A 16,634-nucleotide genomic window follows, 5' to 3' on the forward strand; every position below is an offset into this window, starting at 1 on the left:
TCACTGTGTATACATTCAAACCAAGTGCTCGCATTTATTTTACACCATTAACCCCATTCTAATTAACCATACTTGTCTGCTTTATTAATTTCCACGTACGCCATAAATTCTTTTCCTCTTCGCCAAACTTGAAAGAAAGAAACTTTCATTTTTTTTCTCCATCCACACAACATTAATTAATAGGAATGCAAAGTTTCTTTGAAGTCATACTCCAGGTTAATGTGAACAACTCTCTTGGGTGGCGGAGGGGGAAGGGATATAACCCTTGAGAGGGAAGATGAAACCTTTGAGCGAGAATGATTAGGCACAACGTTACTGATTTTGATGAAGATGAAACACACTGACGGAAAAAAAATAATAATAAAAACGTGACTTCGGAGAATAGTCGGGAAAGGTGGACGGCATATAAGAGGGGCCGTGCAAGGTAACCTTTCATCTCAGGTACATCTTCGGAGAAAGGCACAGATTCGAATGAAATGAAACGACGTTCAACGTCTCTCTGCTTTTGTTAGAGACTTTTAAGGAAGTCAACATGCTGGCAGTACACACCGACAAAAGACCCTCTTCGGAGATGGGGAGGGAAAGAGGGTTGGGATATGTATTAATATTCCGCTTTTACGACTCGTGAAAAGGATTGCATTTTTGTGAATGTCGAAGCCGTGAGTGCTACCGTCGTGTTGGTAGGGAGAAGAACGCACCGCAAAGGAAACTCAAGAGAAGAAATGATGTTGTCGAGTATTCGGTCGTGCGGTGCACTGACACGCAATAACCCTCGGCAGATGGATCGGAAATTTCGTTCTAAAGAATTCAAATCTAATACTGAAGCTGAAAACATTCAGGCTACAGCAAGCACTATGGCAAAATACATGGTAACGCAGTCACACAGTACACCGGAGTCGCGCAGTGAAGCTACCTTTAAGTTTTTTTTACTCCTTGGAGACGTTGTTATAACATCCACTACAATATTGTTCTTCAAAAACTTATTTAAATTCATTTTGGCGAGTTAGCACTGTAGTAGTGGATAGTATTGTGTGTACCAAAGAAAAAACATAGGCATTATCCACAATTTTGAAAACTTGAGGTCAATGGATGTCATTCAGACATCCTTTGTCTTTACTGCTGATCTTCAGCTCTTAAATCAAACCCCTTGTACCATAACGGGTTTTTTGTTGTTAAATTATTCTCCTTGGGACCTAATAAGTGTCAGCTCGCCTTAAGTGATGACTGTCATGGGAACTTGGAAGCAACGTAGTTTATATCGGTGAAAAGGCGTGATAAATGTAAGGAATAAATACTGAGTCAAAAATATAAAATTTCTCACTCACCACTTCTTCTACTGGTTCAGTAAAAGTTTCCGTGAAACATGCTTTTTCCGGCCATTTTGTTGGAGAGGACGTTTCGCCATCGATGGGACAAGGAGAAGATGGCACCCCGTTTCCATCCGCTTCCCTTGAATGATAAAAATTACCAACTATGAGAAAACTAAACATAGAATAAAATAAAAATGAAAGTGGACGAGAACAGAGCAGAATCAAAGAGCTAAGTGTTAATGCGAAAGAGAGGGGAATTTTGGAGAGCATCTGGACAGAACTAAATGGTTGTTGAGTGTGACTAATAACTAAAAATGAAAAAATATAAATAAATACCGGACGGGTAGCCAACTGTGGGCTGTTTACCCATCAGTGATACGTTGCCTACTCTTGAAAGGAGAGTAGTTTGCTTATACAAAAGCTGCCGTGGACGTAAATGTGAATGTTCAGAAAGGCTGTCACTTACCTGTTGCCTCCTTTCGGAGAAATACTCTCGAGGCTGGCGATGGCCCTGTCCCTCTCGTTTTTCATTTCGCTGTACTGTCGTAGGGCACTAATCTTCTGTTGGACGGCAACGGCGTTCTCTCGAAGGACCGCGTTGCGCTCTTTCAAAGCAAGTTCAAGGCCGAGTTTCAAGGCTTGGTTAGAAGATTTGTCCTCCGTCAGGAATTCTAGAAGAGAAACAGAAGACACCCGTTCAGAATTGCAACAGCGCATGCACGTGTTTTGGCATAAAAAAAAAAAAAAAAACACTGATGTCCTAGACTTACGTGGATTCCAACAAAATGGATTCAACGTTCACTTACTTTTGATATCGTCAGAAAAGTATTCGGATACTAGAAACTTGAACTAAATTCAAGAACATGAATGTTTCTTAAAGAAATTGAGAACGTGTGAAACATTTAACGTAAAACATTTTGATCTTTAATGGAAGGCATTCGTTCACGACAGCAGCCAGTTGGAATTAAGATCTGCAAGCGTATTATCGTGCTTGAAAGTGCAAGGAAATATTGTACAGAATCGGAAGACTAGTGGTACCACACGATTTGCATTAGTTGGTATAATGTGGGGTTCCGTATAACCAAGAATAATATACGCATTTGTTCTTTTTTTCTTTAGGAATATTTGGAACATCGGCTACTCAGGCCATAGTGTGGCAATGGCCTGAATAGCCGATGTTCCAAAAATTTCCAAGAAAAAAAGATATTTATGGACAATACTGTTGACAACTATTTATAGACATCCTTGTTGACAACTAGACTTCCAATGTCAAGTTTTAAAGGAACATCTTCAGAGATGATTTACTGCCCCCGGTCTTCCATCTTTTCATAATTGTCCCTGTTCCGAACGCCAAAACGATCAGCTGTAGAAATACCGAAATTTACTCACGTGGCAACCCACAACCCCAAATACACCTTATAGTAATCCCCATGGCTGCTGTTGGCATCTCTGGTGTTTCCCACGTACCTGTATGCCAATTCCTTCTCTGTATACGCCCGGTTCGTGTTGGTGACTACCAACGTTATTAACTACACTGTTTTCTCAAAAGTATACGAACGTGGGGGGGGGTCCGTATATTCTTAAGAAGATAGTGTAAAATATGTGTGGGATTTGGGAACAAGTCATGCAAAATGAGGTGGCCCTTGTTAACGTAAGAATCCTTAGAAAAATCGAAGGGTCATTGGTGTTTTTTTTGTTTCTGCAGAGATCGGTGATCTCCAGAAGTTCCCAAAAAAAGTTACGATTCAACAGTAAACTTTTCTAAGTTGTTGAACAATAAAACAAGCTTAAAATTGGAATACCACAATCAAAAAGCTTTCGGGAAATTTATGTTACCTTCCTTTGCACACTGAAGAACACCATACCTTTCCCCAAAAGCATCGTAATTATACTTTTTTCTAAGTATATAAACATATTGAAGTTGTTAATGGCTTTCGCTATCGCTTCCAGCCACAGAAGGTCTCTTTACAGAATGGTGCGAATCTCTACAAAAGATTCACGGACGAAATAAGTGCATGCCTCAGTAAAAACATCATACTGTGCGCCAAGGTTTCGGTTCGAATTTCTAAGGGATCGATTTCAGTTCACTTGCGAGAGAAAGAAAAAAAAAAAAAATAAGGAGGATGTGTGCGGTATAACCTCTCCCATAATAACACCTCTCCACGACATGAAAGAGCGAGTCAATTTAGAGAAAGGGTCCAAAGATGCGTTGCCATGACTACAAAAACTGTGTTTAATTATGCCGATGATTGAGTGTTCTTGATCCTGAAGTGGCTCGTCCAAGTTATAGGCGGAAATATGATCTTTCATTCGGTACCACGTGACAACCCTCATAACGCGAAACATCACCACCTCAACCAGGGAACATAATCAGGCGGAGTCAACCGCCGACGGCAGACCTGCAGTAACCCGAAGCGGACAATTAAATCATAGGAATCTAATTTCGAATTTTCCCCGTGCTGTTGCAGTCTCCCTCTGTACACAGAACAGATTAGGCAGTAATTGGCACTTTTCCTTCCTTTTGGATCCTAAGTGAAGTCCTTGCCTTGAAGTGCGTTATCTGGTTAAGGTTTTTCTCCGTTTTCCTGGAGCCCATAAAACACCCGGCGAACCTTTTGGTATCGAATGGTCTTTATTACCCTCGTCCCAACTAGTAATTATAAACTTAAATAACTTCGGAATGACCTGCAGGGTGTTTGGGCTTGTGTTCGCGGGTAGCTCATTAGAAATCATAACAAGCTGCTGTCTGACAGTTAAAAATACAATGCTCAGTCGAGCTACCCGTTGTCCAATTGCAACATTGAACATTTAATTATTAAATTAATTTAATGTTGCTCATTGCTCGTAAACTTGCCATTTCATCAGAGAAAGAAAGAAAGAAAAAACAAAACAAAACATGGACAACTTTTAGAGTTGTTCAAGAAATAAGATTGTATCATTAAACAAAGGCAAGGCTTTCATCAACTTATTGATTCGATTACTTCATTTCTATTTATTTATTTAATTAATCCACTTCGAGATAATAAATAAGTTAAATTTCTGTTATAAATAACTCGTTGGAAGTCTCATTGGGCAATTTGTAGGACTTTGCTAAATATTCCCATCTTGAGGGAAGGTTGTATGGTTTTGCCTCCGAGAAACTCTGGATTTTTCATTCAGCAAAACAGGAAAACCGACCATGGAATACAGTACATGCAATTTACAGATCAGAATTCAAAGAACATTTTTAGATCTTAAGTTATCCAGCGAATTCTTCTAATCTTATGCAATTCACATTAATTATTATTCATCTGTACCAAAAAATCCATCTTGTCGGTTCGCAAAATTGGTGAAACCTCTTGAGTGGTGTGTGTTAAGCGACAGAGCAACTAAGGCTATGAGGCGTCAGCATATCGTGTCTGCAAATTGTGAATATGTTGTGGTTTATCTGCTTGTTTGCTGGATGAAAAACTCGATCTTCTGGAAGATAAAACCATGAAACCCACATCTGAGACCGACTAACTCAGCCACGTTGTGAAAAAAGTTTAGATTCGAATCTAGGCTTATTCGGCCCAGTGTGGGTTTCGTGGAAGAGTGCCATCTTAAGTCTCAATTATTTTGCGTTTGAAAAGAAATATCACTATTTTCAGGAAATGAAGCATAATCATGAGACCAGGACTACCCAAAACGAAAGGGCTAGTACTGCACAATTTAGGCATTTAGGACGAGACAAAGGAGCTGTCATGCTGTTTAGAAGCCTATTAGGGCCTTCTATTAATTTATCCTATTGTTTCACAAGAACAGATTGTAGTAAATGAAGGGTTCTGGTATTTAACATTGCAACTAACGATTTGAAGGAGAATTATTGTCCGTGAGAATGAATTCGGTACCTCTGAAAAGCTTCGTGCAGGGGCTCAAAGATGCAAAAACATTTCTATGCCTTTGAGAAGGCAAGGTTCCACCCTCAAAAAATGTAAAGGGCTGGGGATTATAAAGTAAATAAATATAGCCTCTCTGGCCTCGGCTGTCTAAAGAATAAACGGTAATTTATTTATTTGATTGATTTCTGTGTAAGAAAAGGTCGAGAACCACTTTCAAGACTGATTTTGACTCATCTGAAACGAAAATTTGGCCAACTGGTGGACTGTTGTCATTGCAGTAAGTTATTGGTTTCGGTGTTGTCTGCATAAAGTCAAACAGGCTCGTCTTGTAATGAGGCAAGGGAACCACAGATCATTGGAAAGTCTGCCTGATTGTCATTTTTCTATGGCGTCTCGCTCTTAGTGCAAGAAAGCCGTTATTCTGACACTCTAACTCTCGACCAACCTTGAACTTGCTTTCGAGCCTCTTCTCTTTACTGACGTCTTTGACACAATCTTGAAATTACAATTTTTTATATACATTTAACACTCAAGCTGCCTCAGTTTGCGACTCTTGCGCCGTAATCTTGCTAATACTCATCCACTTTCCCACCATCTTACACGTTCCTCTCTACGAAAGAGAAAAGCCTAATCGAATGTTCTATACCGCGGTCGATTCCAGAGTGGGGCTGTTGTTTGATGTGTTCACGGATTTGGATTTATCGTGTTAAATTACATTAAAATATCATATAAAATTTACTTATTAATGTTAGAAAAAATACTGGTTGTAATTTAACTTTTTGACTCCAGTGTATATACATGCCCCCGCAACTACCCAGAGCACAAGCGGATCAATACTCGCGTGATCTAAAACACCATGCCTCATTGATCGTCAAGCTCTTCTGACTCTTCAGCTCTTCACAGTGGTGGCGGACATGGCACTGTAGTAGTTTCGCCACTGTTCTTCCAATATCTCGGAAAGAAGCATCGAGTTTTTACAAGGTTATGAAAACTAGTTCACGAGATAGACACATCCCTACAATACATTTTACCTCATTTATTTATCTTCCCTTACTTTCTTTACTAACATACCACGATGAGTCTGTTGGATTGCATTGTGGTTGCTTCCTCAATGCTGCGATGTTATTGTAGTTCCAGAGACTATACGTGGAGACTGATTGAGGTATTCCACTTTACTTTAACTGCTGTACTGTTGGGACTGTTCAGGATTTGAGGAAAAGTTGACTTCTTCATTGTGACCACAATTCCTGGTTTAGATAATTACTTCTTGAATTGGACTTTTACTCATTTTGAATCTTCATGGTGGATCTACAACTGTCAATTGGATCCTTGGAGATCATCACACCTTATGTTGGGACTTTATAGTGTCAGATATCTTTATAGACATTGCATTCAGAACACATTGACCCTCTACGAGGGTATCTTAAATAATTGTACATCAACACTGTTCAGCGCTACAGCATTGTAAATAGGCTGCTGGGTTGCCAGGAAGGCTGGCTCGGACCTCATAGTACAATAAATAAAAAATGGTAAAATACTAGAAATTTCGAAATATTAATTCTTCGATATTAATCTTTGTTTCTTCAGAAATAATGATTAATATTGAGGTAGCCTCTCCCTCTGCTCCCTTCGGTGCTATCTAAGGTGGAAGTGGGACGGACTCGGTTAATAAAACGACTAAAAATGCAATTTGATACTTTTTTACATGGATAACTATATCATCCTTTAAAAAAATTACAATTATTGCACAAAAATTATGTGGACCTGGAAACTGCTACGTAAAGTCGTCCATGAGCAAACACGGCTTGAAAGTCTGACTCTGAGATTTGTTGATTGTGATGACAAATGCTAAGAAATTGTCTGCTGTTCAAAGTAAATGGCAGATGAGTTTCATAGGGGACTAAATCAATTCTCAGGATTTCAAAATCGGTAGGAAAATTTTTATGAGAATTTTTTTATTATATCCATTTTTTATTTCAACTTTACTGCTAAATAAAACCTATTGCAAAAGGAATCGGGTCAAACGTTTGTTTAGTCATTGAGTTACCCAAGTTCAAAGAGCGTCACGGATAGAGGGAGAGAAGCAAATTATACACTGGTGTTCAAAGAAAGTGCATCACTTAGCAATTTCACATTTCTAACCCTTTTTCGCGATGGTATGTTACATTAATGACTAGCATCACAAATTTAAACAAAGGATATTTATTAACAGTTAAGGCAAAGCTAATTAATATTTGACAGGTGCTCTCAAACTATTCCAAAATGAGCATTTGCAACCTTTGTACAACAATTTTGGTAAACACGACAATTATGGCTGAAATGTTATCAGAAGCCCCCAATTTGATTCAGTTTATCATTTTAAATGGAAAACAGAATGAAATATTCACCAGGTGCAAACTAATATTTAATTGAACCGCCTCTGTCCTGATGACAGCAGCACACAGTCGAGGCATTGACAAGATCAATTTCTGAAGATAATCAACTGATAGTTCGTGGTTCCAAACACGAATTATGGCTTCCTGAAGTTCACGAAGGGTCTTTGGTTTCTTTCTGGCAACTGCAGATTCCACATGATGCTAAAAGTTCTCTATAGGATTGAGGTCGGACCGGGCTGTTTCCTGGCCATCTAACAGTTGTGATGGACCGTTCTTCCAACCATTTTTTCACCTGTAACAAATGTAAACACATTACTGTCCAACCTGTAATGCAGAAACGAAGCTAAAGTAACTGCAGAAGTGCCTACTTACACTTTTCGCCCGATGACAAGGAGCAGGTGGTCCTGAAAGATTCGGGTTACTTGGCACAATAGGTTGAAATGGTCTCTAATGGTTGGCAGCAATTTGCCTTCCAATATAGTCAGCCATCCATTGGCAGCCAGATTGAACCTTTTATAACCTGCAGGTGATACGAAATGCACCCCCCATATCATTTGGCTGGTAGGGAATTTCACTGTACACACCATACAGTCTGGATGGTATTCTTCACCACGTTTACGGCGAATCATTTGAGCCATGCAGGTTGAATTTCTTCTCATCCCAGAAAATAACTGACTTCCACTGCTCGGGGGTCCATTTGACATGCTCCTTACACCAAATTAATCGGGGCTTTTTCATTTTTTGTGTGAGGAGGAGCTTCTTCTTACGACGACGGGCTACAAGTCCATTTTTGAAGAGGCGTCTTCTGACTGTTACTGCAGTCCCTACCACTCCTGTTTGTTCTTCCCATTCTCTTTTCAGCTCAGATGAAGAAGCTTTACGGTTTTTAAGGCTTAAGCTTTTCAAAACGCGGTCCTGTTTTGGCGTAGAGACTCGTTTGCGTCCGGTTCCTTTTATCCTATCAGCAGAACCAGTATTCTTGAGTTTGGAAAGAAATCTACTCACTGTCGACTGATTACAAGACACTCTATAAGCAATACGACGGGAAGAACATCCCATCCTTCTTCGCGTAAAGCAACTCTTTTTTCTGGCGTCAACTGCACGTAACTCGCCATCCTGACACAAACAAGGAATGACTACAACTTTTGTAGAGCGTGCTTATATAGCTGAAAGGTGATGCAATATTACATCACCTACGCGTGTCAATCTTATCTGATGTAATCTGTAAGAAATATTGCCATATATACTTACGTTATTCGGACGACAATTAGAATTTTGAAGGGTGATGAACTTTCTTTGAACAGCAGTGTATATGTATATCAGCGGTTCTCAAACTTGTATACTTTGCCCTCCCTTAAAAATTTCATAAATTTAACTCTCCTTTAAAAAGTTCATAAAATTCATCCCCTCTATCTTTCAGAACAAGTGCAAATGAACAGATTTGGTAAAATTTGAACTATAAGCAAACTTTTATACATTAATACATTTAATCTCAAAGACTGAAATAAAATACGCTTCGTCCAGATTAGTGGGATGGTTTGTCCAAATTTGGTTAAAAAAAAGTGCTTCATAAAAACAACATGTGGGCCCCAAAAAACCAACGGCGTACCCTTAACGTGAAAGGATCCGTCGAAAAATGAATAATTCCACGAAATGGGGGAAAGAATTTGTAGTTTCCCCTCCTTCTGGATAAAATTCAATCGGTTGATGGAACAGTGTTGAATTTCTACCAAGTCATGGTAGAAATTCGAGACTATTCCATGAACTGAATAAATTTTTGCAACTGCTGCTGCTGCGGTATGATTGAGCAACTAAGGATGGATTTAGAAAAACAGGACCATTGATGGCGTCCTCGTGATGATTTTAAGCAACTGCAGCTTAAAGTAGCTTCCATTCTTTTTCGTCCCACGCTGCACAGCATAAAATATTAGAAAAAGTGGGGTACTGAGAAATGGGAAGAATATGCGGGGAAATAAAATTGCATTTTTTTTAAAATAAATCTTCATTTTTAATAATCTTTAAATAAACACGCTTTTCATAAAAAAATTATAAATTTAAATTTATTTTATTCTTTATTTATTTTACATCCATTGTTTGTATCGATTAATAAATAAAAAACGTTTTATTTATTCGCGGATTTCGTTGTAGTCAAGCAGCAAAATCCGAGTGCATTTATATCCGGTAGATGGCAGCATGAGGCAGCACCGTCAAACAGGTGAGATCAACAGTATGCGGACTCCAAGGAGTCCGCAAATAAGCCGGTGGGAGGGATGAAGGTTTCGCCAGAGGATACAAACTGATCAGTCTTTTTTCGAAAGAGACATTAAAAAAACATTAAATCTTAACTAAGATATGTACGAAATATCTTATGTAGAGGGAAAAACTGATTTTCCTCTTTTTTGAAACAGAAGTCGATTCCTGATATTGATATTTAAAATCAGCGCTGGATTTAGCCAAGAGGTTCTCAGCCAAAGCATGTAACTGCTTTGGCTTAGGGCCACATCAGGAGGCACCCCAATTTATAATTAATTGTAGATTTTTAAACTAATAAAAGGAAAGAGCGAGTCACCGAGCTATGATTTATTTGGTTTATACCTAAATCTGGCAGGCTTTGCAGTCAGAGTTTGCGTGAATGAATAAAGGCCGGTTAATGCAACAAAGGAAAAATAGAGGGGGGGGGGAGAAAGAAAAAAGAACACTTTCAACTTCCGTTCAATTTGTGATACAGATACAGTGTTTCAGAAGTACAAGTGTAAAACATTCTTTTGGGGGGAAAATAAAAATAAATAAGTCACGCCTTGTTCGGAAAGGAAGTTCAAGCAATTTCGGCAAAACCATCCAAATGGATTGGTAGGTTTGACTGGCTCGCCGTCGTAGAACGCGTAGCCCATTGACTGATCATCGACAGCCCACACTACGTGTTAAAAGAAAATTTTCTTCAGCCCACTCATGCAGATTATGTGAGTTGATGAATCTATCTCTCGCAAAACATGCTTCATCTGTAAACAGTATCCAGATAAAATCAGGATCATGGGCGTGAGGAATAGGAGCCATTGACAGAACAATTGTTGTTGACGGTAGATCGCTGAGATAAATGACTGCACTTTCTGAGGATGAAAGGGATGGCTTTTGTATCCCTTTCAGAGAAGGTGCCAATGAGATGTTTGGGGAGTGGGGGGGGAGAACCTCGTCATGTACTTGTCCGTGGATCTTCTTGATAGGAAAGTTTATAGTTTAATCGTCTTTCCTTAATACTTTAAAGATTCCTTTAATTCGTGTCTTAATTTTGGACCCTGCAATCGTGAAAAACTTTATATCCAGAACATGTGTCAATGTTGAACAATCTATATTTGACTCAATTTATATTTATATTCAACAATTTACACTGTGCTGCCACTTTATTAGGTACACCCTTGCTGTGCACACAAATGGTTTGTCCCACAACGTTGCAAGTCACATGACCACAGTTGTTGATGTAAATACAGCAGAACAACCTTTCTAGTATCGGTTAAGCGTACAAACCGCAGCAAGAATGGGGAAAAGGAGTAACCTAACGGACTTCGAACGTGGCATGGTAGTAGGTGCAAGACATTCTGGACAAAGCATCTCTGAAACGGCAGTTCTGAACTTTTCACGCACCACAGTTTAGAGGTCAGAGGAGGATGGCTAGAATTGTGCAAGCAAACAGAGGGGCCATAATGTCACACAACACGTCAGAATACAACCTTAGTGCGCAGAACAAAATATCATAACGGACCACTAGTCGCACTTTGTCGCAAACGGGCTACAACAGCCGAAGGCCACAGCGCGTACCTTTGTTATCAGTGAAGATCAAGAGAGCACACCTCCTGTGGGCACAGCAACACCAGCACTGGACTATCGAGGATTGGAAAACAGTTGCTTGGTCTGACGAGTCGAAGTTCCTGGTGTATCACGTTGATGGAAGGCTCAGAATTTGACGAAAACAACATGAATCCATGGACCCGTCATGTCTGACGACTACTGTGCAAGGTCGTGGGGACAGTGTTATGGTGTGGGGAATGTTTTCTTGGCACACGTTGAGTCCATTGATACCCATAGATTGACGTCTGAATGCCACATCGTACCTAAACATCGTTGCTGACCAAGTGCATCCGTTTATGTTGACAGTTTATCCTCAGTCAGATGGTTACTTCTAGCAGGATAATGCGTCAGTGCGCAAAGTCCGAATCACTATGGAATGGTTCCAGGAACATGACAATGACTTTTCTTTGCTACAGTAGCCCGCTCAGTCAAAAGGGCTGTTCGCTGAAGGCCTACACTTCCGTCGAATCTCAAGGAACTGCGTGACACACTCGTGTCTGCATGGTGCCCCATTCCTGCACAACGTTTTCAGAATCTTGTTCAATCCATGCCTGAACGAATTCGGGCTGTTTTGAAAGCTAAAGGTGGCTCAACACGCTACTAGGTAGGTGTACCTAATAAAGTGGCAGCACAGTGTATATATTTCACTCTTTTTTAAAGATATGTTAACGCATCGTAAATTTCATTAAAGTCAGACCAATAAAAAATCCCGTAATTATTATTCCTTTGTTTGTCCGTCCGTCCGTCCTCATGTAACAACTAGACTTTCAGTGAATACATTTTCATGAAATTTTATATTTGGCTTTATTAGACAGATTTTTCGAGCCTTCCCAAACTTCGATAAATTCGGATTAATAGAAACCTGGTAATTATTTATTTTACTTATACATATCACACAGGCCATCCCTATCCCGTTTATTGTGAAGCACTGGATATTATGTTTGTTTCCCTGAGCAGAATGAAATGTGCTTTGAATTTCACGCGCTATTGATTACAAAATGTTGCAAAACGTGGAGTTGAGTATGCGGTGTAGTGAAAACAATTACTTTTATATATTCTTAGTTAATCGATTATAGAATGGAGAAAAACAGCAGGCGACTCAAGGTCACTCAATTTGCTATCCAAACATTTCCGTTGAGACAAAAAATGTCTCTCGATTGGGGGCCCCCTAGATCGGGGGCTTTGGTGCGGCGCATCCACCGCAACTCCCATTTGCACGGCCCTGCTAGAAGCGCTAAAAAACTCGATACAACTAACGAAGATGATTTCACAAACACAAGGATTTCTCTGAAGATAGAAAAGCAACTCTTTCGGTGTTCATTAAAATTGTGTCAGAATAAAATTTAAAAACAGTTTCGAGTTTATAATTCTGAAAAATTCGTCATATTTCGCTAATACATTTCTCTCAGTGTTAGCTAATGACACTCAAAAATTTAATTTTTATTTATATAAAAATTCTCTTAAAAAAATTAGTTTATTCTACGTACTTCTTTTTGTAAAAATGTAAAAAAAATTAGATAAAATTTTTCGATGTTCACTATTTACTCGATAGATGGCAGCACCAATGTACTGTCCTTTGCTTCGTTGCCAATGCGAAAAATCGCGAATCCCAATTCATCCGAAAGATAATGTCCCAAACACTACGATAACGCTTATCTTTAGGTAGAAACGGCTGCGAAGATAATAATCTTCGTTTTCCGTATGTACTGCCCGATCCAGCACTCTTCTAGAGTGCCCCCCCCGCACATAAAGTCTCCTTACAGCAATAGTTACAGCTTGTGTACCATAAAATCATCTCTAAATGAATTCTATGTTCATGACATGACATGAAAGGAATTAATTCAACAACTAAAATTAGCTTCGAAAGCGTTCCAAACTGCTTTAATGCAAGTTAAATGTCCCTCTCATCATTGGTATGTGGATGACTCCACAGAAATTCTCAAATCGTAATTTGAATGCTTTTTTTTTTCTTTTTTATTGCCGCGGTTGAGTCAGGCGGTGAAGAAATTCTAACTACGAATCTGCTCCCTAAAACAGCCTCCCCCAGTTGTTCCAGAAGTCCCCCTAGCACTTTCACACACGCATAACCACGAGAGGCCGGCCTCCCAGTTCGTGCCTTTTTTTTTTTTTTAGCTCGAGGGAGACGAGCTATGCAAACAAACCCCTAATGGACTATCCCTCACTCACGATGCCGATTAAAAGCAACGTAAAGTTATGTTCAATATCAGGATCTGACTATCGGGGTCTATTTATATCCCGTTTGGGACTGTTCGTGTCATTTGTGTGGGGGGAGGACTCTGAGAGAATCACAGAACAGATATTAAGAGTGGAAAGAAAAGAAAAAAAAAAAATGTTTGCGTAACCTTGACTGCACGGAACATTCTACTTCAACCCACGTTGCCTAGGAAACATGGAACACCTTCTGTGAATGGAATCTCTCCGGAAATGCTCAATATGCCATTAAACATTGTCGTGAGCCAGTTGTAGAACACACATCCTGTTCACATCATCTGCTATGAATGAAGAACTCAGCTCAGTAGCGCTGGACAATGGAGATGCGCGAATAATAAATAGGAAATATAAAAAGATTCCTCTTTCATTCCTTTCTTTTTTGATTAATTTCACTCCAAGATCTTTATTTGTCTTAATCTCTCTACCATGGAGAGGCCTTCATCCTGCAGTGGATTGAAAATGGCTGATGATGATCCAGGAATAATGACTCCTATTATAATGAAATCTACTGCTGATAATAGAGGGCACTTTTTGATTAGTTAGTTTTCGGAACTTTTTTTTGTTGTTGTTGTTGTTGTTGTTGTTGTTAACAGACAGCAGGAATACGAAGATGCATAGTCATGAGAATTCTAAATCCGCTTTTTATACTTGAATCCGGCCATGATTATGGACTAATTTTCACACATTTATGAGGCAAAACTAAAAGAAGGGGGTTCGTAATTAATGATGATTGACAAAGTGAAGAACGGCCTTCGAAAAAATCCCCTCATTCCTTCACTTCCTTTAAAAAAGATGCGATCTGTAATGTGAAACAACTACTGGGACTGTCACTAATGAGGTTCTGGTATTTACCAACAAAAGACATCAAGAATGAACTTTAGCTTTGACAAGGGCAAAACTGAAATAAAATCTATTTCAATGTAGCGAATGACTGTACCCTCACTGTTAGGAATAGAGCCCCCCGACGATACATGTGTCTAAGGGCAAACATCCGAAGGAGACTTTGGACCCCACTTGCCATTGGTAATGGAAGAATGAACACCGCTGGTATGAAGGAGAAATCCAGAGAAACTCTACACCAGACTTTATAGATAAGTGCCCCCTCCCTGTGTCTACGGGTGTAATGTAGCTTGTAACTCCCACCAACCTAATCTAAGCGGCCGGCTTTTATTTCTTTTTTTTTTTTTTGTTAAAAAATGCCATTTAATAATGTCAATTTATTAATTTTAATAATTAAAATGAATCTCACATTGTAATCAAAACGAATTGCTTCAGCCTTACACTAAAAATAAACACCTCTTCCGAACGAAAGTATACATGCATACTAAATGTACGTCAATGTTCATTAAAAGTAATTAATTAAAGTAATTAATTATCCTGGTTATTGCTGCTTAACCTGATTTTTCCTTTCATTTGTTTTAATGAAAGATTATAGCTGATATAGATAACCAGTTTGAGTTAAAAATTCCTCGTGCTCTTACTCCATTACTTATTTATAATAATATTGCTCTCCTAATAGAAACCATGCTGTGGAAAAGAATTTTATGCTTAGTGAGGAACAAACTTAGAATTATTCTCTTATATAGAATAAAAAGACAATTGCAGATTATTATTCACATAATTTAAAGTACCTATCTTTTTAAAAATCTGAGATTCACTAAGGGGCTCCGCAAAAGAAATAGAGACAAAATGAAAGCATCGTTGAAACGTCTCTTACAAAGAAACCACAGATCCAATTTATGTAATTATATTATGAGATACGTTCAAGAAAAACACTTGGAGAATAACAGGTTATCCCACGCTGCAAGTTTTATTTCAGAAAAATTGTATCACGGTAAACAAGGGCAGATGAAGGTTCGTGAGGACAAGGAAACCAGTAGAGCAGGAACGCAGATAACAAGAGGACGTTAATTTGCATCTGAGATAAGTTCCGAACAGACTTTTATTCACCGTCATAATCGATGCATTTGAGAGGAAATGACAAAAGAACAGCCTGCAAATTGTTGCTTGTAGAGACAGCGAAAGAAGTACAAAAGGGATCTATCTGTGAAGGCCTAGAAGAGTTGAGCAATGGGTCCGAAAATTAATACTAGGAAAATTAACAGAATTAACGAATGGAAGGAGAGAGCTTGAAAGAATTGTGCAAAGGGTACGAAAGGGCAAGAGGAACATCGCAAATGGCAGAAAACATAAATGAAATTTCACTAAAATATTAAAGTCAATTGAGATCAAACGACCTTGAGAAAAAAGATGGCGTTGATTTTAAAAGCTATGAAAATGAAAGCGTGTGAAAGATGATGGGAGGTAATACATATTACCTATTATTTAGCTGGTACGCAGTAAGTAACTGGCTGTTGAGTGATGAAAGAATAGGATGAGTCACTGTTGTGCCATTGTCCCACCCATACAGTAGAATGCTGTACCAACGAGTCATCCTGGAACAATTGCCCAACATGCGGTCCACAGACCACATTCTTTCAGTATGCTTGCACTAACAGACCAAGTTCTACTTTAGAAGAAAATAGCTTTATTCATAGGACCACTTAACATTTTCCGACTGACCACAATACTTTCTGTTTTTTCAGTTTGAATGGTAGCCGAATTGCCACCTCTTAGTATTACTTTGGGACAGTGAGTGTATTTTCACTAAAATAACAAAAACCCGCAATGGTGTACTCTAATAATACTTAGACGATCATTTGTGATATTTTATTTCCAAACGCTCCTAGCAGCAAGTTCCTCCAAGGTCAGTTTGGTAGCTACAGCAGACCGTTGTAGGTAGATCCACTTCCCCCGCACTGTTAACTCCCACCAAGACAAATTTCTCTCTTTTTCTTAACGCCACTTGATGCAAATTGACGCAGCAGTGTGGGAGCGCGACGGTCGCTTAGCCTACTCTACAAAACGGACAAGTACAAATAGGCCACAGGTACACGACACCAGGACAGGACGCATGCACCGAATCTAATACGCCAGAAGAGAAGCTTGCCCGTTGCTGACTTCTGTGTACCAAC

General features: G+C 39.1%; 1 protein-coding gene across 1 annotated transcript in view; it reads right to left on the reverse strand.

Moving 5' to 3' along the window:
• The window catches only part of LOC150080537 (tight junction protein 1-like), a 489,733-nt gene that overhangs the window by 426,523 nt on the left and 46,576 nt on the right, over positions 1 to 16,634 (reverse strand). Inside the window, exons 2-3 of the mRNA XM_090380724.1 lie at positions 1,777 to 1,981; positions 1,326 to 1,449 (exon numbers count right to left, since the gene is read on the reverse strand). Of these exons, the coding sequence (XP_090236850.1) occupies positions 1,326 to 1,449; positions 1,777 to 1,981 (329 nt within the window). The remainder of the gene's footprint in view (positions 1 to 1,325; positions 1,450 to 1,776; positions 1,982 to 16,634) is intronic.

Source organism: Mastigoproctus giganteus, chromosome 9 (assembly GCF_048544385.1).
Source record: "Mastigoproctus giganteus isolate SK-2022 chromosome 9, ASM4854438v1, whole genome shotgun sequence".
In the NCBI taxonomy this organism is placed as follows: domain Eukaryota; kingdom Metazoa; phylum Arthropoda; class Arachnida; order Uropygi; family Thelyphonidae; genus Mastigoproctus; species Mastigoproctus giganteus.